General features: G+C 37.9%; 2 protein-coding genes across 4 annotated transcripts; one reads left to right on the top strand and one right to left on the bottom strand.

The window, feature by feature from the left end:
* Positions 1–6,989: 6,989 nt before the first annotated feature.
* LOC306870475 (uncharacterized protein) lies at positions 6,990–10,258 on the bottom strand. Of its 2 annotated transcripts, none has more exons than XM_079417787.1 (7): positions 10,061–10,258; positions 9,610–9,637; positions 9,169–9,507; positions 8,933–9,012; positions 8,642–8,702; positions 7,783–8,226; positions 6,990–7,678 (listed from the first exon to the last, which is right to left on the bottom strand). In XM_079417787.1, the coding sequence occupies exons 2-7, from the start codon at positions 9,626–9,628 to the stop codon at positions 7,341–7,343; spliced, it is 1,281 nt and encodes a 426-aa protein (XP_079273913.1). In that variant the 5' UTR covers positions 9,629–9,637; positions 10,061–10,258; the 3' UTR covers positions 6,990–7,340. The 2 variants fall into 2 exon arrangements, with proteins under 2 accessions (XP_079273913.1, XP_079273914.1); XM_079417788.1 differs by having other exon boundaries at positions 10,182–10,247.
* Positions 10,259–18,039: 7,781 nt separating this feature from the next.
* LOC306869227 (G-protein coupled receptor 83-like) lies at positions 18,040–21,773 on the top strand. Of its 2 annotated transcripts, XM_079415900.1 has the most exons (4): positions 18,040–18,467; positions 19,676–19,801; positions 19,953–20,086; positions 20,820–21,773. In XM_079415900.1, the coding sequence occupies exons 1-4, from the start codon at positions 18,150–18,152 to the stop codon at positions 21,295–21,297; spliced, it is 1,056 nt and encodes a 351-aa protein (XP_079272026.1). In that variant the 5' UTR covers positions 18,040–18,149; the 3' UTR covers positions 21,298–21,773. The 2 variants fall into 2 exon arrangements, with proteins under 2 accessions (XP_079272026.1, XP_079272027.1); XM_079415901.1 differs by lacking the exon at positions 19,676–19,801 and having other exon boundaries at positions 18,079–18,467.
* Positions 21,774–22,230: the final 457 nt, after the last annotated feature.

Genomic DNA, 22,230 nt, shown 5'->3' with positions numbered 1-22,230 from the left:
TAATCCAATTTATTTTAAAGGTGTTGTTTAAAGTGGTGAAATCAAGAAGTTTAACCCCCCTTTCTCAATGGTCAAATTCACTTAATTTATTTTTTTTTAATTATTATTTACTTAATCATTTTAAGGCAAGGGGTTTCCTCAATTTTTTTAAGTTAAGCCAACTTATCACTTTTTACAGTGTAGTGAGCTGACCTCACTGCTAAAAAAGGCCAAATCATGTTTTTATTTAAATCTAGTGGTCTGCAGAGGTTATTGTTTAGGGGTAGAGGACAGGTTATTAGATAAGATATAAATAATGAAAAAATAATAAATATTAAAATAAAATTGATTTCTAACAATAAAAAAAACTTAACAAATAATATCTTTTCAGTTTTTCTGTGGATTTTGATTTCTTATAGCGCAGCTCACACTCAAACACCATTCCATATATGAGCCTAATACATAATTGCCACAGGACAGAAATTTCAAGTACATTTTCTGTCATACTTGCAGGAATGTAATATAAAATGCAGGAACAACTATAGGTTTTCTCTGAGAAAAAGATGCATTTTCAAATTTATCTAGATTAGTATGGATGTAGCCTAATATTTACATGAATAAATCTGATGACACTACTCACTCCTGTTACTTTTACTCAGTTACTATATATAAGTATAGGATATATGAGAGTAACAGGACTGAAAGTAACAAGATTGAGATTTTAGGATAAAATCAGCAAATACATATAATCTAGCCACATGGAGTACATGTTAATATGAAAATACTCAGCAAATTATAGTTATTCACCAAAGATTTGTATTTTTAAAATAAACAAGTAACATCTAAGAAATAATTTAGGTAACAGGACAGTATATTTATAATAACGCACCCAGCCACCGTTACAATATCATCAAATACACAGAAAAGAAAATGAGACCACATGCTTCCGATCATTTCATTGTCTTCAGAAGATCCAGATGTTGCAATATTATGTTGAAAATGTGTCTTGTGGAATTTTCCCAGTTTTTTAGAGGGGGGAATGTGTTAGGGTAACAGGACTGAGTGAAAACACAAAAATGCAAAATAAAAATGTTTTCTGAAGGATTGTAAACATTATATTTGAAGTTGAAATGTAGCGTTAGACACTGGGGACATGTACAAATGTTATATTTTCAGTGTTTTAGGTAGTTTTGAATAACTTTTTTAATTATATATTTTAAATTTGCAGTTAGATTAATGCGCAGGACACTTTTCTTAATAATAAAATTTATTTTATAATTCATTTTTATGCATGTTTGTACCTATGATGTCCTGGGGACACAAATGGCACCTATTCGGTGGAATGGCCCTCAATTGTTGAGAGGGTAAAATTATGCTTTTCTATCTTAAAAAAATATGCGGAATTGAGTTCTTCCTCTTCGAGCCTTTTTTTTCTGGATCTTATATAAGCACCCCTATCCTTTGATAAGTACAATTTATCCAATTTCATTTGCAAATCTTCAATTTCAGATTTTTCTTCTAGAGAAGTGCAATCAAAGTTATTAGACTGAGATAATTTCATGATTAGGTTGTCTTCAACAACCCTTCTTTTTTTGGCTAAAAATGTTCCAACTTTTTTTAAATAAACACCTGTCTCAAACTTAAAAAGCTCCCAATTGGTACCAAAATAATTTTTAACTGTGGCTGTTTTCCAATAGCTAGCAGTTCATTCTTTAATTTTATCCTTTACATCTGGTAATTCTAACAGTGAACTGTTAAGTTTACAGCAGAAAAAAAAAATGTCTACAGCCTGGTACAAAAAGTGGTTTTAGTCAATATAGCTAATTTTTCCCTTCGTGACAACTGCGAGGGGGGTCAATTATCCGTTTAAATTATATTAAGCCTTAAAGTTCTGCATAATTAAGGGCGTGGCCACTTGAGTGACAGGTGGATTGCCGCTCTGCTCCAGACTGTGAAACTTAGAAAACTGGCTTTAAAGATTTTTATTTGTACAGAAAAAAAGATAGGTAGGACACTGGAAATCTGGCACAGAGGTGTAAAGTACTTGAGTAAATGTAGCTAATTACTGTACTTAAGTATCTTTTCGGGCACTTTGTAGTTACTGAGTATCAAAGATATTAGCAACTTTTACTCTCTACTTCACTACATTTATGAGTTTATTTATGTTACAAAAGATGTGATATTGCCAACTACAGGGCACTGAAAGTACTATATCTTGTGCATTTTGCCCTTACTCACCCAAACTTGTCAACAGGCTACTTTATGCGAATGTGAGTTTCTTAGACAGTAGTTGTGAATCACAGGTGTTTTATAAATGAGATGAGGACATGACTGCAGCTGCCAATGAGGCTGAAACCAGCACATCCAGTGCAAGACTTTGACTTTTTAATTTTACTTAACATTATTTTATTTATCCGTTACACTGAAGAGACCTTTTTGAAGGTTATTGTTTTTTGTTTTTCCAATTTTGAGGTGTTCAGTTTTATTTTGGTTTAAGAAATTAAGTGTGATTGCTCTCCTCACAAATCAGCTCTTTCTAGTTTTTATGTTGCATTTTCTGTGCCTTGTCTGAATTTCCTGGGAACGCGATTGGGTGAGTTTTGTTCAGTGGTATAGTCGGGGCCATAGACAAGTAGGCTATACGCCTTGTGCTTTCTTTTTCCTCGGGCTGTTTGCGTATTACGACATCTAAGGATCAATATTTGCGTATAACCACTTCTTTTGTTGCTTAGCAAGTCCGTAATCTACTGTAGCTTCCCCTATAACGGTGTCCAATTAGTGAAACTCGTGATTCTTTGTTGTAATTGGTGCATTATCACTTCAGTCATTCTACCTTTTCCCGCCCATCATCGACTGAGTGCGCATTGCGCTGCATTGAGAGAACTCCCTCCACTATTGTTTTTCACCTACTAGCAGGGAGAGCCTACTGGCCATGGAGCACCGGGACATTCCCGGTGGATCGGTCGAGTAGTGAGCAGATAGCTGAAGGGAGGAAGACCTCCCCCACATTAGGCTCTATTTTTAAACTGTTTTACAGTGAACTGCAAAAAGTGTGAATCGGCGCTATGCATCCGCCAGCCACGCGCAATGTAAAGTGATAAACAGCGCAAGTCGCTTCATCCATTCAAATGTGACACAGAATTATTGTTATAGTCGTGTGATATATGAGAACATTAAAGGTTCTGTAGTGATGCTGGCTGAAAACGGCCACGACAATGTAAACTGCATGAAGAGGTAAACTGGAGAACACCAATACATAGGCTTGTCAGTTCATCATCATATAGTAATTTACCATAGTTTTACTTCTTGTGACCACCATCTTATTAATACTAATTATAAGCAAGAACTTCTCTCTTTAGATGTTTAGTTCTAATTAATTTTAATAGTAAAATTTTAAGTAAAATGTTGATTCAGTAAGAGCACGATTAAAGATAAATATCAGTGTCTTATATGAATTAGGTGTGTATTATTTACAAATATTATAGTTCTTAAAGGGATAGTTCACCCAAATTATTTACTTAATAATTTTAAGGCATCGGGTTTCCTATGAGTTTGAAAAATTATGCTTTAAATATTTCTTCCAATCAATTCTTTCTCAAATGTATCATAGTCTTGTTATAGAATTCATGTCCAAAATTATGTTGATTTATTGCTTGGGTGGAGAAACAAAGCAATACTCCGAGCCAGGATAGGATCTAATTGGTCAAGACAACCATTGGGAGGTGTCAAAAAGCAGAGTTTAAAAACTCAGGACACCTTCTTCCCACTCTCTCCCCTCTTCAGCTCTCTCTGCTCTTCTAAACTTTTAGCCATGCTTCGGCCTGCACGCCAGCTGCTACCACGATGAGAAGAAAAAACACCTAGTCTCGTTACCTCATTTTATTTTCACTTTAGTTTATTTTCTTTCCGTTGAGTTTCGTGTTCAAAAGTTAAGTTTGTTGCAAAGTCCAGTTCGACTGCACCCGCTTCAAACTTCAACTAGCAATTGAAACCATCTCCAGCCAACGCCCAACGATTGGCTTCCCAAGACATCACTACCACCGACCACTTAAATGTCAGCCAATCAGCAACCTCGGGAAACCCCCTTTCTGCAAGGACCATGACAAAAGGGAATCCCTTTACACAAAGGCAAAGCAAGCAAGTAACTTTCAGATTTTTACTGAGCTGGTGCAATTAATACAAATTTTAGCCTCATTGAGAAACTCAATGCGAGGGTTAAGTCAAGTCAAGTCAAGTCTGCTTTATTGTCAATTCTTCCACATGTACGGCACATACATACAGAAAATTGAAATTGCGTTACTCTCAGACCCTTGGTGCATACAGTTAACATTTAAGACACTGACAGTAGACGTTCAAATACGGATAAATACAGTTTAAACATATGTACATACAACTATACAGATATACAAATGATGACATTTGTAGAAAAATAAAGAAAGAGATAGATAAAGTGACATAAGGCACATGGCAGATAGAGTGCAAACCAGTGAAATAAAACAAAACTGTGCAGATATATGTGTATATGTATAGAGTGAATATATATATATAGTGCAAGAGGAACTTATCAGTCTGAAGACATTGTAGAAAAATAAAAAAGGAGATAAATAAAGTGGCATAAGGCACATGGCAGAATAGATAAGAGTGCAAACCAGTTAAATAAAACAAAACTGTGCAGATATATGTGTAGTGCAAGAAGAGCTTATCAGTCTGTTAAAGTGACAAGAGAACAGTCTTTTATCAGACTATCCGAAGAGGTAGTTTGCAGTCAATGCTGGATGAGGTAGTGATCAGTCCAATGCTGCACAAGTGACAGGTGCTGGTCACAGTTTTTAAGTGGGTGGGGGTGGAAGGTCCTGGGGGGGGGGTCGCAGTATCAGTGTTCAGTGTTGCATGGGGTAAAAGAGGGGGGGGGGGCAAGGACGGGAGGGAGTTCAGCTTCCTGACAGCCTGATGTATGAAGCTGTCCTTCAGTCTGCTGGTCCTCGCCTGGAGACGCCGCAGTCTCCTCCCTGATGGCAGCAGACTGAAGAAGCTGTGTGAAGTAGAGATGCTGCTGTGCTTTCTTGGCCAGTGCTACAGTGTTGTTAGTCCAGGAGAGGTCCTCTGTGATGTGCACACCCAGGAACTTGGTGCTGCTCACTCTCTCCACAGTCGCACCGTTGATGGTCAGAGAGGCATGCTGAGTGTGTACTCTCCTGAAGTCAACAACAATCTCCTTTGTCTTCTCCACATTCAGAGAGAGATTGTTGTCACTGCACCACCCGGCCAGGTGGCTCACCTCGCTCCTGTAGTTTGTCTCATCTCTGTTGCTAATGAGACCCACCACAGGCGTGTCATCCGCAAACTTAATGAAGAGGTTGGAGTTGTGTGACGGTGTGCAGTCGTGGGTCAGCAGAGTGAAGAGGAGAGGGCTCAGCACACATCCTTGGGGGGCCCCAGTGTTCAGTGTGATGGTGCTGGATGTGTTAATGCCGACCGGTACTGCCTGAGGTCTCCCGGTCAGGAAGTCCAACAGCCAGTTGCACAGAGAGGTGTTGAGCCCAAGCTGGACCAGTTTGTGAGTGAGCTGTTGAGGGATGATTGTGTTGACTGCTGAACTGAAGTCTATGAACAGCATCCTGACATATGTGTCTTTTTTGTCCAGATGTGTGAGGGCTGGGTGGAGGGCAGTGGCGATGGCATTATCGGTCGAGCGGTTGGACCTATATGCAAACTGGAAGGGGTCCAGGGAGGGGGGGGGGAGGACAGACTTGATGTGGTGCATGACTAGCCATTCGAAGCACTTCATGAGAATAGGAGTGAGTGCTATTGGACGGTAGTCATTGAAGCAGGATGGAGATGACTTCTTCGGGACTGGAATGATGGTGATTAAATAAGTGATGATTAAATAAGTGATTGATGGTTGTTCAGGTCTATGCAATAGCACATATTGCTGTAAACTTGGGATTTCACATTTTCATTCTCTAAACTCATCCTTTCCTCACTTTCTCTCTTTCTGCAACGTCTGAATGTGTGAATGCTTGTGTTAAATAGCTAATTTGGTGCAATATCAGTAAAATCCAATAGATGGCCTGTAGTGCATATTACTCCTGACTTACACACAATTGTAAATAAGTTACTTGTTTTGAAAATGAAAGTGTTTAAAATGTTTAAAAATGCAAATTTCATCTGAAACGTGCTGCGATTTTCAAGGCGACCGATCAAGGTCAAGCGCAAAGCGCGCACATTAGGATTGATAACTAAAGAGAAAAGGCAAGTTGCAGTTTCGCTTTAAATATTTAGGCTGAGAGTTGATAACAGGCTATATGTTTATAGTGAATGCCACTATAATTTGTGTTTGTTTTTTACTTATATTTTCGTTCTTTTTTCTATTCTGAACACTGCTAAATTTACAGGATTTTTTGGTGGAGTGTGGGGAATAGACATGTTTCTAATGTTTGTAAACATTTAGTTTATGTTACATTTCTGAATGAAATGATAAAATGTGTCTTACACATCAATCGACTTGTATGCTACACCAATGCAACTTATCTATATCATAAAGTGCTCATAAAAAAAATAAAAAAAACCTAGGTAGAGATGAATAGAACTGCCATGTATGTACAAGTATAGGCTACATACGGGTTGCAGGTTTAACGTTTAAACATTGTTATATGCTTGAACTGTTTTAGTATATCTATAGATTTTATTTTAGGCAAGTAGTGATGATTTGAGAAGGCTAAATTGATCAAACATAAACTATGATCAGCCTGTCGGTCTGCCCCTGGCCGCTTGGTCGTTACTTTAAGAAAGAAAAAAAAAACGTATTTAACGAACACAAAAATGCTCCAAATGTTTTTCTAAATTAATAAAAAAAATAAAATAAAAAAAAACGAAACGAAATATAAACATTTTGCTATTACATACAAAACGGAACTATTTTAATAGCTGAAACAGTATAATGTCCTAAACTCAGAAATGTCATCTGATCCTTTTACATGAACAGTTAAATAAAAAGAAACACACATTTTACCATTATACACCACATTTACTGAGATTGTAAAGGAAAGGCACAGTAGTTAGGTATCAATACAACCCACAAATGAAATACAGTAATTTAAATGGCCACCACCACAGAAACATTGCAATTACTGACATCAGTTAATATCTGTTATTTCTTGGGATATTGTGCAATTCTATTTCAAAATTAAGGGGGAAATTTTTTGTTATAAATAATTTTATGCTTTTCTTGTTTTGTTTTTATTCTTAAATGCAGATTTTTAAAAACACTACACCAAATGCATGTCCTTAAAATGGAGCTACCCAAATATTTTGATGCCTTAAAAATGGTTTTTAAAAATCTGTTCTGAACACTTTAGCTGCTATTTCTCCAGATTTGTACTTTCGGTTTCCTTTTCCTTTGATTGACATTTACTGGCTTCCAGCTCTTTGGCTTTGTTTTCTGGGTGTCTCATTTTCTCACTCAACATTTTGTGTATATTCTCCAGTTGAGTGTGTTTCCCCTGAAGCTGATTTTGTTTCTTTCCAACCTCTATGACTGTTTGCATCAGTTTAGCATTACTGTCCTTAAGACATCTGTCTTTGTCTTGTAGTTCTCCATCGAGTCTTTCTTTCTCTTTCTCCAGATCTTTAATCTTTGTATTTCTTTCTTCTAGAAGAGATTTTGTTTCTTCAAGACATTTGGATTTTTCATTCAACTCTGGGAGAAGAACAGACAATCCCAGATGTAACGTCAGGTCGTGTCTTTAGCAAACATTCATATTAATATGCATGTGCTTGATAAAATTTGATCAAATTTCATACCTGAAATCCTCAATTGTTCTTTCTTCTCCAACATCTCCTCATGTCTCATTTGCTCCTGTCTCAGTGTCTCCAGCTGTTGTTTACTGGTTTCCATCTCTTTGATTGTGAACTCTAGTAGCTTCTCTTTCTCATTCATCTGTTTGCTCATATTCTCCAGTTGCATGTCTTTCTCCTCAAGCTGAATCTGTTTCTCTTCGATGTGTTTAGTTATTTGTAGCAGTTGTTTTTCTATTTGCTGAATGTGTAATTCTTTCATATCGATGTGTTTTTCATTTTGCAGGAGACCAAATTTTTCTTTGATAGTTTCTAGTTGTTGTAAGATGCTTTCCAAATCCATCTTGGATGCCTTTAACTGCATTTCAGTTTGTTCCAGTTTTTTCCCTTGATTTTTGAAAACCTTGAATATTGTTTGGTGAAGTACCTTCACATAATTCACTTCAAGCTCTGAAAAAGGAAATCAAACTAATGATGTCTAGTCTACAAGATGAAATTTAATGTCTCCCTAATGGGTCTTTCATGATTTATAACAAAGAAAGTGAACTTTCTTTCGAACTTTCGAGCCCCCGGCCGGCAGGAATTGTAGGTGGGGGGAGTGAATGTCCAGCGCTCTCTCCACCCTCAATACCACGACTGAGGTGCCCTTGAGCAAGGCACCGAACCCCCAACTGCTCCCCGGGCGCTGCAGCATGGCTGCCCACTGCTCCGGGTGTGTGTTCACGGTGTGTGTGTGTGTGTGTGTGTGCATTTGTTCACTACTCACTGCTGTGTGTGTGCACTTGGATGGGTTAAACGCAGAGCACCAATTTCGAGTATGGGTCACCATACTTGACAATACGTCACGACTTTTAACAACACTCACCTGTTATTAAAGCAGATTCCTCCATTTTCATTTTCTGATTCTCCTCCAAAGGACTGTTTGACTGTGAAAGTATAAACAAAATAGTCTTAAGAGTCCATCATGGCTCTACGGTTACAGATGGAATCGTAAAGATGGTACATAAATATTTCTCTGTTAAAACGTTCACATAAAGCTGAAATAACTGATTGAGGAGGCACTTATGATTAGACCTGGTTCAGTAGACCTTGCTTTTGGTACTTTAGTGTTAATGTACATCTCAACAAAATCAAAGTAGTTCTTAAGCCATCTCACCTCATGTAGTGTCAGATGAACTTGTCTACCTTGAATCTTTGATGTCTGATTCACAGGTTGGACATCAGTATCTTTCCTTGCTGAGGAGGGAACAAAACACAATTTGAAGGATGAGCGTTTGATTGGGTTTGGTGCATGTAACAGCTGACTGATTTATGATTTAGTTTACTTTTAGTTCAAGCAGGAGATTGTTAAGGACATTGAGCTGATGTAGAGTGGAGTTATGGGATGCTCACCTCCTTCTTCTACTACTACTGTTATCTCCTTGGTTTGGTCTTCACTGATGACCTGACACAGGTAAACTCCTAAGTCTGATTCTTTGAACTCTCTCAGCTTCAAGGACACATTTCCTCTGTCCAGCTCCTCAGTGGACAGACCTGTTCTTCCTCTGTAGCTCCTCCCCTCTGTCACCTCTCTGTTCTTATAGAGACACACACACTCTGTCTCTTTAAACCACCTGATCTCCATGTCAACAGCACTGATTTCAGGTGACAGGTGACATGGTACAGTGACATCCGACCCCAGTTTGACCTCAGCACTGTGAGCTTCGTCAGGGACAATAAGATGAAACTCATCTGTGCAGGAAGAGAAAAACACATAGACTCATGTACATGATCAAAGTTATGCTATATTTTGAATTAATTAAATAATATTCTGTCATGAGACTTAAGACTTACTGCTGCTGGCAGTTGCCATTTTTCTCTCCTAGGGCCAAAACAATTTGATCAGAGAAATAAATGATTTCCATCTAACCACCCAACATCACCCCATCACAAAAGAATGACTTATTTAATCATATTATCTGCTTTACTGACTTGATAATCACCTAGTAACAAAATAAACTGGTTGCTGCTTATAACCTGTTTTTGTATTATATTTTAAGCATTGTAGAATGTACGTCATTGTCACAGTAACGTAACAGGTCTGACTACTTTTGATGACAGAATGTTTGTTTTCATAAATCATCTCAATCAATTTTTTTTCTTCAGTAAGAATGCCTCATTTTAAGACTGTGCCATGTTACGAATAGTTCCACTTTTTAAAACATTTCACCAAACCGTGTTCTTTTCTATTCTGAACACAAGAACACAGTGTGTGAACAGCTCCTTGGTTTGTAGCTCCACTTACCTTTTCTGTCTAAAATCTCACACACAAGTCTCAGTTGAAAAGTGTGTAGATAGCTTGAAGCTGTCACAAGAGTTACAGCTGTGCAGAAAAACTGTGTGTGTGAAGAAAAACTGCAAGTTACCGTCTTCGTCTTTCCTGCTGTTTCTTCTGAACACTGTCACACTCGTTAAGCATTCAAATCTCTTTCACTTTTACTGTACGTTTACACATACTTTCACTTGCACACTCAGAATAAACAGCACTTAGCCTGTTTCTATTATTAATTATGGGAGATTCACTACTTATTTGTATTTATACCAGGTTGTTTAGATGTCTATCTTGAGAATGAAAGGGATTTTTAGCAAACTCAAAACTAATGTCTATTTAAATCTATTTAGTTGTCAGTTGCTTTGCCTTTTTGCATAGTTTTCTGTTTAAGAAACTGGTTGAACTTGAACAGCTTTACCTGATTCTGTGTCTGACTCCCTACACCCCTTTTCTACAGTATCTCTCCACTCTGCCCGATTTTATATATATATATATATATAAATGTTAAGTATCAATTATTAAAACAAGATGAATTTTCTTACTGCATAATGACAAACGTGAATAGTACGTATTTTTGCAAATCCATTATGCTGTATGTGTATGCTCACAAATCTCATCACCACTGATTTCCGTAACAACTGAAGCTTTAGATGTGATGGTGGAATTCATCTTTCTGAAGTGACCTGTCAAAAAGCATACTTCTCGTCCTTTTCCTATCATCGTCACTCATTTCTGAGAGATTTTGAGTGTGTCAGTGTTTTTAACTCCTTGATTTTTTCGCTGGAGAAACATGTAGCCTGGGTTTTCCTGAGTTCACTGTTGTAAATACAGTGGATGGACATCAGGTTGATTATTATGACAGTATTAACCTGATACCCAAGCAGAAATGAATGATAGAGCCTGTATCTAAAATGTATTGGGAAAGAGCACAGAGATTAAATGTGTAAAAACGTTCATGAAGCAATGATATGCTTCAACCATACTTGCAGTGAGATAAAGAAAAACACCACTAGATGGCAGTAGAGACCAGGCATGCTCACAAAGAGAGCAGGTGTAATCTTATTATACTTTATAAGAGTGGCAGAAATTAAATGTGCTATTACAAACAACCCAGAATATCCTGAAATCAACACGTAAACACCACCCAAGAGTTAGAGTGGTGCAGAAGGTGCATTGGGAGAGCAATGAGCTGCTATGAATACTAATATTTTCTATACTTGACATGGGTAGATTTGTGTGGAGCCCCCTACTGGGAAACTGTTTTGAATGCAGTCCATTCAAATCAAACTGCAAAGAAGCCTGTCATATAAATGCAAATGATGCATAGGGAGGAGAGTAATTGCAATCACAGTCAAAACTAAAAGAATGATGACACGTAATCAGTAATAGAAAAAATATTTTCACAAATCTTTTCTGGCAGAAATGCTTTCAGTTTTAATATTGTTTTTTTCACTCATAACTTACGTATGGCTAAAGAAAATGTAAGATTTAATGACCGAGGTAATGGTTTCCTGCTGAAAACAGCCAGAGCTGTCATCTCCATTAACATCCAGTGGAAAACACCTGACAGCCCAGATAGCAAGGTGACATTGATACAATGTTGAGTTTTCATTCAAACCATCAGTTTGGTTGAGACTGATATTTCAATGTTTAAAGTATGTTAGATCAACATTAAAATTTTGATTAATTCTTTGTTTAATCACTTGATGCTTACACTTCTCTGAAATATTTTCAAACAATCGTACATTTACTTTATTATTTTAGACATGTTCATATCCCATACTTTTTCTTGTGAGTAAAGACTGGCCACCATGAAGAGTTTAATGCCAACATACCTGCCTGGATGTTTTCAATGATCCTAATGACCTTAATTGGCTGTTTCAGGTGTGTTTAATTAGGACTGGATATGAAAAGATTGGAAACCCTGCCATTGTGCTTCTATTTACAAATGTTTACTGTAGAAAATGTCTAGATATTGAAACACTAGATTTTGGATTTATAGATTAAATGAATAGATTTTAATGATATTATAAACAAAGTTTGAATGTTTTTGTGTTGAGCAATGTTGTTGGTTTTAATGGTTAGACAGTTGGACTTGTAATCCAAAGGTTGCAAGTTCAAGTCTCAGGTCCGGCAGGAATTGTAGGTGGGGGGAGTGAATGTACAGCGCTCTCTCCACCCTCAATACCACGACTGAGGTGCCCTTGAGCAAGGCACCGAACCCCCAAATGCTCTCATTGGCTGCCCACTGCTCCGGGTGTGTGCGTGCACTAGGATGGGTTTAAAGCAGCGCACAAATTCCGAGTATGGGTCATACGTGGACACACAGCACTTCACAAAAAAAAATCATATTGTGTTTAACATATTAACACTCCTGAATGACTTGCTCTTACGTGACATCATGCTTTCTTTTTCAAATTTTAGAGAACACAAAGGAGATGAGGCAGCAGTCTGATGTAAGCCAGCTTTTTAAAACATGAATCATTTGACCAGCCTGACATCAGACTCCTGAAACTAGTTAAAAGTTGTATTGTGTTTGTTTTTTGTTTTGTCCCACATTTATTTTTTTTAAAGACTGATCTTCTGTATGTTTGCATCATTGATATGTGTTAAACTGACTCAACAGCTGGAAATGTGTCATTTTGATTTTAAAGGCCGCTGGCGCCGGTGTTCCGGAGAATTCAGTTCCCCTGTTCAAGATCAATTTCAGATCAAGTGTTTAGATCTGCGAAATATCTCTGCACGTCGTTGCACTGACATGTAATGCAGTGCAACAAAATCATATAATTTAAAAATGGCAAGATAGTAGCGTTGTACACCACAGAACAAGTTCACAGAAAAACTCACTCTCTTTATTATATTTTATTTACTTTATTATACTTTCTGTCGCGCATTTTCGGTCTCTCTCTCTCCGTGTTCGCTTCACTTTTGTCAAGCCCGGCGCCTCATACATGCGCATTGTTCGAGCGCAGCTTTTTGGTCACCGTCGGCTTTCGTCGCCGATAGTTCTTTGAAGTCGGCTTGGTGTGTCTTACAATTGATGTCTTGCAATACAATGTCTTACAATTACGGTTGGAGAAGTTTTCTTACAATTGTGTAGATGCAAAGTCCTGTATAGACTTAACTGGTAAACAGCTGTTTGTTTGTTTTCTGTGTGCACTAAAAAAATGAAATCTGTGTGTTGTTTGATTAAAATAAATAGAGTATATTGTAACAAATAAAATGAATCAGTTTAAGGGATATACACAGTTATTTCAAATAAAACAAATAAAAACCTGCCTTAACTCATTTCAGCAGGATATACAGGAATTATAGAAAAACACTCACTGCACCAAATGGAAAAAGGCAATCTGACTTTTTGAAAAAGAGAGAGCATCTCTCCCTATTCAGGAAGATGGCTGAAGAGCATAGAAGCTACCAAACAGCTATCTATCAACTGGAAAAAATCCCTTCCAAGGAAAATAATCATTGTTATTCTGTCAAAACAACACCTTAGTTTTTGGTCGACCACATCTCCAAGGTTACACATTGTATGTCACATATTTATAAATGGATCAAGCCGTTGTCTATAAGTATGTGTGCTCATAATTTCCCATTCGCTGTTTGTGTCCAACTCCTTTGAGACTCCTGTAGGACATAAACTATTTTGAGTCACATATTTCAAAGTAACGAATCTGAAAACAATTTCCATCTGAAAAACATGATTCATGAAAATGATTTTTGAAATTGTCTTTCTGAAATACTTGATCTATGAAAACAATTTCCATATGAAATACATGATTTCTGAAAACAATTTGCAGTCCAGGATTTGATCCGATCCAGGAGCCCTCAGAATCCAGTCCAGGATTTGATCCGATCCAGGAGCCCTCAGAATCCAGTCGTCCTCAGACTCCAGTCCAGGATTTCATCCGATCCAGGAGCCCTCAGAATCCAGTGCAGGATTTGTGTCTAATATCTAATAATTATGTGTATTAGTTATGCTCTCAGATGCCAGTCCTCGATTTGTTCCGATCCAGGAGCCCTCAGAATCAAGAAGCCCTCAGAATCCGGTCCAGGAATTGATCCGATCAAGGAGCCATCAGAATCCAGTCCAGGATTTGATCCAATCAAGGAGCCCTCAGAATCCAGTCAGCCTAAGAGTCCAGTCATCCATAAATGATTTTTTAAAACAATTTGAGAAAATGTCTATCTGAAATACAAGATCTCTGAAAACAATTTCCATCTCAAGTACATGATTTATGGAAATGACTTATGAAAATGTCCATCTGAAATACATGATTTTTGAAAACGATTTCCATCTGAAATGCATGATTTATGAAAACAATTTCATTCTGAAAAACATGATTTATGAAAATGATTTATGAAAATGTCCATCTGAAATAGGGATAGGGGTTAAAAAAAATCCAGAAATCGAAACACAGTCCAATTTCGGTTGTGCATTGTCCTCCCACTCCTGGCCAGTCTCCAGTCGCCATCCATCAGAGTTCCTTGACTTTCAGCAAATTGAATTATTTCTGATTAAATTCACATACTCCTTATAGGGACGCAGATGGTTTGGGAGTCTGTTTTTGACGCGTGCTTCTGCCTTGAATAAAAATTGTTGCACTGTCCATACCTTTGGATATGCAAATCCATTTATTGTCCGTTTGGCATTGCAAATAACAAAAATAAAAATAAACTTAAACAAATTTGGTCTTCATTCAAACAAAATATTTTATATTCCAGACAAACTGCCACAAGCATAGTCTTACACATTCCACAGCCCGCCACGACACGGTCAAAGGCCGTTTCTCAATATGCGTACTTGTCTGTACTTGTGTTCTTGTGGACTTGTGAAACGTCATCAGTCGCTGCCAAGTACTGTTCCAATTCAAAGTTCACATCTAGCCAAGTCCAGTTCAAATCCCCGGATGTGTTCTTGATCCGCCCCTTTTACCGAGGATGCATCGAGAGGTGACTTGTGCGGACTTGATACGGGCCATAACCCAGAATTCAGTTCGTCCTCCCGTCCTCGAGAGTTTGTTCTTCTGAGTCGAACTTGGCAAGTCCAAACTCGAAAGGACGGAAGTCCAGACTCTGCGAACTTGGGCTGTGTCCAAATTCAGGGTCTGCATCCTTCGGAGTACTCATTTGAAGGATGTTACGTTACAGCGCCGCGACGAAGGCTGTCCAAATTCGTAGGATCCTTCAAATGCGGCCCACAAATACGTCCTCCTTTTCCCCGAATTGGAAGGATGGGTGTGGTGGATCCTTTCCCGTCCTACCTATCCCATAATTCTTTTCGGCAGAGCGTAATGGCGGACGAAGCGAGCGGTAGCGGAGTTGGAGAGGAGTTTCTCTGACAAAACAAGCTAAAGTTTATGCTTCGGCTCAATGAATTTGTAGGAGAAATTAGTAGAATACTTAAAAACAAATAAAAATAGGCTATAATGGCTTACCTGGATGTGACTGTCTTGTAGTCTGATATAAAAAACTCTCCGACAACGAGCAAAGAAAGTATTTAATTTATTTAATTGCTTTATTTCTTCCAAAAGAATTAAAATGAGGAGAATAACTCTTTGTTTGTCCATTTTCCCGCTTCTTGCTTGGCGCTGTCACGGTTGCTAGGCGACAGGATATGAGCAACGGGTAAGGGAGGGAACTGAAAGAAAGGTAGGCTGTCCAAATTCACAAATACCGACTTCCGGGTTGTGCGGACGTCGGAGGATCCCTCCTCCTTCAACCGGGTAGGAAGGATCCTAAGGAGGATGCAGACCCTGAATTTGGACACAGCCTTGGTATTGAGAAGTTTGTTTGACCTACCATTTACGCACCTGTCACTAATCATTCCCTTACGACTTCCCTTACTGGGGAAGTCGTGGCCTAATGGTTAGAGAGTCGGACTCGTAATCGAAAGGTTGCGGGTTCGAGTCCCCGGCCGGCAGGGATTGTAGGTGGGGGGAGTGAATGTACAGCGCTCTCTCCACCCTCAATACCACGACTGAGGTGCCCTTGAGCAAGGCACCGAACCCCCAACTGCTCCCCGGGCGCTGCAGCATGGCTGCCCACTGCTCCGGGTGTGTGTTCACGGTGTGTGTGTGTGTATGTGCATTTGTTCACTACTCACTGCTGTGTGTGTGCACTTGGATGGGTTAAACGCAGAGCACCAATTTCGAGTATGGGTCACCATACTTGACAATACGTCACGACGACGACGACTTACTTAAATACTCAAAAATAATACGCCCTCTAGTGCCAAAACTTCACATAATGGCTCCAACACTCCTCTTTAATCTTTTCTTTGCTTCTAGCATGTATACATGATCTTATTTGAAGTTAAAAACATCTTAATGGATTTGTTTATTACAACTAGTCGAAATGGAACTGCTGCTGCTAGTAGACATTGGGAACACTAGTCGAATTTGTCATATATTAATGCTACGTTTTAAAAATAATACATTATTTTGAAAAGTGGATATCTGGATCGGAAAACAAATTCATTTCATTTCACCTTGCATGTATGCGTTTTCTTCATGCCACTCGCCACAGGCTCAGAGAAATGTTTACTAAAGACAAGCAAGGTGTTTGACACCAAGAATTAATCATGCCTCACATTTGCTGGGTAACCAACATCACAGGTAGTGCAACACAAATGTATTACAAGAAGCACAATGTCCATTGTTCACTGTTGATTTGTTGTTGGATTTCATTTTTAGCATCAACAGGTTTTTGCCTTAGAGTCTTTCTGAAAACATCAATATTACTCCAGATGCGTTTCTTCAGATCCTATTCTTGCATATGTTGCTCATTTTTCATGTGCTTATGTGTCGGGGGGGAAAAAGAAGATTGCATGCCTCTTTTGAAGTCTTTTTATAGATGTCTTTAAGTCTTTTGTCTCTGATAGTTGTGTGCCTGACCACCTCCAATCAAACAGATCGGTTGGTATTGACCTGTAATTCAAGCTAATAATTATCTCTATGTCTCAGAAAAATGACCAGCAATACCCTGACCTCCTATAGGAATGACCAAACTACCAAGTGAATTCTAGTATGTAGACAGAAAACCTTCAGACCTTCATCCTGTCATGATGTGTGGATGTCTAAAAGGGTATACGGATAATACTGATCACATGATTGCTAATTAACCAACAAATAATTCACAATATTTTATAATATATAATTATAATTATAGTTATAATTAGATATTATAATCCACTTCTTACATTAGGCTACATACAAGTAGGCTAGCCTACTACTTTCTCTTGCTTTTAAATTTTGACAAATACATCAAATATGTTGACATTTTTTATATATCTTACAATTACAAAAGTGGAAGGAAACAGTAAGAATATGGATATTCAAAGTTCAGACTCACCTGTTTTAATTTTCATGGGTGTGTAAATACAATATAGAAGTTCCAGGGACCTGTGAAATAATGAGGATTATGTCAGGTTCTGCAGAATTGTCACAGGTTTGTGCATTCCCTCTTCAAACCTGTTTTGGAACTGTATATCATTTTACAATTCGATTCCATCTTTTTGGACATAACTGTTATGTAAGGTGTTCAATTCGATTTTTTATTTTTATATTTTATATTTTCGTTGACTTCGCAGAATTGCTCAGAGTAGCCTACTCTTTTTATGGACACAGCAACAGACATTATATGCGAGTGTGATTCAGTAGCTACACCGTGAGCATAATTAGCCACCTTTGCTGCACAGCATATATTGGTCGCTGACTGATAGCAGACCAGATATTGCTGCTTATTGATTATTAAGTGTCTCAGTTAAAAGTAACCTTCAATGAAGCACAGTGCTGATGCTGGTCCGCGCCGCGTGGATATTGTGTGTGTGTGTGTGTGTGTGTGTGAGGTGGCAGTGCTTATAGCGACGAATGTGATTATGATCATGCCTGGGGTTAAGACGAATCACTAATAACTGTGGCTATCGTCCAATCCGCTTCACTTGACGCTGCGCTCCAGCGTTTGGCTCGCAGAAGGCTCAGTCAAACACCACTAAACTGTCCAAAAGTGGATCAGAACTGCGCTTTGGTGTTTTTGAGACAGCAACCGCAACCTCGATAGGATGATGTTCACAAACACATCCGTGGATTTATTCTCGCAGTTTTATATCTTGCAGAATTTCTCCATGTATTTTAATTTCTCTTTGGACGCGATGTACGACAGAGGAGCGAATTACAAGTCTGAATCCCACAGACCGACCATCAGAGCGCTGCTCGTCGTCGCATATTGCGTTATTATCATCATCTCGCTGTTCGGAAACGTGGTGGTTTGTCACGTTGTTATTAAGAATAAACGGATGCACTCAGTGACAAGTTTGTTCATCATGAATTTAGCCATTGCTGACATTCTTATAACTCTCCTCAACACGCCTTTTACTCTGGTAAGTTTACTCTAGTCTCACTTATTCACTTAAAAATAAATTTGGTATTGTTAAATAAAAAAAACTAAAAACAATTAAAATAGGCTGTTGTAGTTTTACTCTTGTTGCATTTATGCCATTCAGAATCTAGACCTTTTTGTTACTGGGTCAATTGCTCATTGTCTGGATCTTGAATTCAAGCTACATTAAGCAATACAGTTAATGCCAAAAGTAGGTAGTCCTTTCTATGAAAAATAAAAGTCATTGTGAAAAAAAGGCTGAAATTTTGCAGACTATATTGTTCAAATGAAAAATTTTATTATTAGTAGTTCACTTATATTTATTTATTATATTTTTATTTAATAAAAAAAAAATAGTGATAATTGTTTTGTTACTTAAGAAAATTTCTTGATAAGTTAAAGTACTTTTTTTTTTTTTAAATAATGATTAAGTTTGATCATGTATATACATGATTCAGATAAAGTATTGTATTTTATATATTTTTTCTTTTACTTGATTTTATGCCACTTGATATTTTTGGACATTGAAGTACATTGAAAACATAAATCCATCATGAATACAAGTGTTTTTAAACAGGATTTTTAAAAGAATACTTGGGAATCCTTATTTGCGTTTGGGACTATAATATCAGTCAGTCAGTTTTATAATCAGTCTATTTTGTCTACTGAGCATTTGTAAGGGAGTATGGTTCATGGTCAATGAGGAGAATAATTGGACGTCTCTACCCCAAGGCCCATGCAAACTACTCTGTTTTTTCTCACATATGACCATTTTAAATTGCAAATATGCAGAATTTACATGTGTAAATGATACCGCCAGTGTTCAAGACATGGTTAAGTCCTTGGTATGGCTATGCTGCATTCTTCCTCTGGTGTGTGTGTGTGCACATCCACATGCACACGTTATCTCTATCATTGCTCTTAATTGTTTAGCAATGACTACACTCTTAAAAATAAAGGTGCTTCAAAAGGTTCTTCAAGCGATGCCATAGAAGAACCATTTTTGGTTCCACAAAGAACCATTCAGTCAAAGGTTCTTTAAAGGAACCATCTCTTCCTTACCTTTTATAATCTGAAGAACTCTGAGTGTATACAGAGGAGGTGCATGATTCAACTCTCTGTGAGTGTGTGGGGTGAGCATGTGCATGCTTTTTAATTCTTACATGCCTCTTGATCCAAGGCCACTCTGTTGCATATGTGTACTTTCAGGTTCGGTTTGTTTACAGTACATGGGTGTTTGGGAAGGCGATGTGCCATGTGAGCCGCTTTGCACAGTATTGTTCTGTTCATGTCTCTGTTCTTACACTGGTTGCTATTGCTATTGATAGACACCAGGTAAGTGTTCTTACAAACAGACACATGCAACCATTTGTAATGTCTTGACAATGGAACCTTTAGAGTGAATAGCTTTTTAATCTTATTAAAACTTAATGAAACAGTGCGTGCCAGTGTGCAATCATGACTGGTGATTGTTGTTGTCCATCAGGTGGTGATGCATCCAATGAAACAGAGGATGTCTCGCCTTCAGGGCATGGCCTGGATTGGTGTAATCTGGGTCATGGGGTCCTGCTTCTCTCTACCTCATGCCATCTACCAGAAACTGCTGCGCTTTGAATTTATGTATGACCTTTTTTCTTTCTTTCTTTCTTTCTTTCTTTCTTTCTTTCTTTCTTTCTTTCTTTCTTTCTTTCTTATTGATGATAAAAATCAAGTAAAACTGATAAATATTATTTTGACAGTTTAAATGGATATAAATAATGATTGTAATAATGTCATCATGAGAACATTTTATTCTCAGTGCAGGGGAACAAGAAACAATCAAATTCTAAAATGTTGAAAAAACAGCATTCAAGCAAGGAAGTGTTTGCTGTCAGGGTTGAATAGAGAGAGAGAGAGAGAGAGAGAGATAAACACTTCAGTAAGATATGTTTTGTGTCTAATGAAACCTCGCATTGCATTTAATGTCACCTCCAGCTGAACCTTCTAGTTTTGAGCTTTAAAATGCAATTAAATTAAAACAAACAACAACAAAAAATACTCATGCTTTTAATCCCGAAAATAAAAATTAGCTGAAAATGTACTCACCTTCAGGCCATCCAATGTGTAGATGATTTTGTTTCTGTCAGAATGAGAGTTCAAACAGCTGATTAAAAACATCAATTCAACACTCATTCACTGCAGAGAATCCATTGGTGAGCAAGTGATATAATGCTAAAATCTGTTCCGATGGAGAAACAAAATTATCTTGGAAATCCTGAGGGTGAGAAAATGTTCAGCCAATTTTAATTTTTGGGTGAATTAACACTTTAACAACAGTGTGATGTTAAAAGATGTCTCATCTTGTCTCTTTTAGCAATAACAGAGTACGGATAGTGTGTCTACCCAGCTTTCCCCATCCCTCCGATCTCTTCTGGAAGTATCTGGATCTTGCCACGTTCGTCCTGCTCTATGTATTGCCTTTAGCCATTATCTCCTTATCGTACCTTGTGGTGGCCAAGAAGGTCTGGTTCCAGAATGCTGTCGGTGATGTCACGCTGGCTCAGTCGGCCGCTCATCGCAGAAGGAAGACGACGACTTTGAAAATGCTAATCGCAGTGGTGGCCGTGTTTGCAGTCTGCTGGTTTCCTCTAAACTGTTACGTTGTGCTGCTGTCAAGTAAAGTGATCCAGGCTAACAATGCCCTGTACTTCACCTTTCACTGGCTGGCCATGAGCTCTACCTGCTACAACCCCTTTATATACTGCTGGCTCAATCACAGCTTCCGTGCGGAACTCAGAGCCCTGCCTCTAATTGGCCGTATAGCTAAGGGCAATGCCATCCAGCAATCCTAAGGACCCAAGCACCCAAGAGTTTGCCGTTCTGATCCGTTTTATTTTAATATTCCATTGCTTTTATAAAAGCATATTCACATATGAAAGCACTGTAGTGGATCATCCCTCTAATCCTAGTGGTTTCTCATTTTCATCCCACCCACGGCTCACATTTAGTCCTCTCCATCTTAGTGAAAATGACACCCCAACCCATGTCCTTTGAAAAAAACACTATGGAAGAGATGACAAAAATATAAGGAAGGCATAAGATGTTAATCCCGTAGTAGACAATTCCATAGTGGAACACACATGAAAACACTAGGCATCATACACAACTGATGATCATATGCTACCAGACTTTCAAAAAACACAAAAAACTCATTTATAAATATGCTCTTTTTTGTTTGGAGAGGCATGACAAATGAAAACAATGTGTGTTCAAAAATCAGCTCAGAATATCAAACTTGTTTGATACTTGGAATCATAGTCTGAAGCTTAAAAAAAAAAAAAAAAAAAAAAAAAAACTGTGCCTGTCATACACTAATATTTTTGTCAAATCCGATAGCCCAAAATCAGCAGATTGACTATGACTTCCAGCAACAAACTCTGACTCATCCAGATTGTAAACTGGGGCAAGAATTGTGTAGTATATTCCTGCCTTTGAAGTGGCTTTTTAATAGCACCAAATCACAAATAAATTCACATTTTTTTCAGGTTGAAAACTACAGATTCTGTTGCACTAGAATAGCTTCATATCAGGGTCTTATTTATTTGTTTTATTTATAAATGTGTTTTTCTGACAGTCATATTTAATTCACTTATCTCCATGCATGAGTAATTCTCAGGCAGCACTGTGTTAAATGTGGATATTGTTACAGTCTATAAATAATGTTTACAGTATTTTTAGATGTCAATGGTGCAAAATATAGATATAGCGAAATGAATTGCTGTTTC

Source organism: Barbus barbus (genome assembly GCF_936440315.1).
Source record: "Barbus barbus genome assembly, chromosome: 5".
NCBI classification, from domain to species: Eukaryota; Metazoa; Chordata; class Actinopteri; order Cypriniformes; family Cyprinidae; genus Barbus; species Barbus barbus.
This window is presented reverse-complemented; position numbering and strand designations above follow the sequence as displayed.

Bases quoted from the DNA above. Each gene is read 5' to 3' on its own strand.
- LOC306869227 (XM_079415900.1), top strand. From the start codon at position 18,150: ATGATGTTCACAAACACATCCGTGGATTTATTCTCGCAGTTTTATATC. The intron at 19,802-19,952 runs GTAAGTGTTCTT...GTTGTCCATCAG, and splicing joins TTGCTATTGATAGACACCAG to GTGGTGATGCATCCAATGAA. The intron at 20,087-20,819 runs GTATGACCTTTT...TGTCTCTTTTAG, and splicing joins CTGCTGCGCTTTGAATTTAT to CAATAACAGAGTACGGATAG.
- LOC306870475 (XM_079417787.1), bottom strand. The intron at 8,703-8,932 runs GTGAGATGGCTT...ATACTTTCACAG, and splicing joins TTCATCTGACACTACATGAG to TCAAACAGTCCTTTGGAGGA. The intron at 7,679-7,782 runs GTATGAAATTTG...TTCTTCTCCCAG, and splicing joins AGAACAATTGAGGATTTCAG to AGTTGAATGAAAAATCCAAA.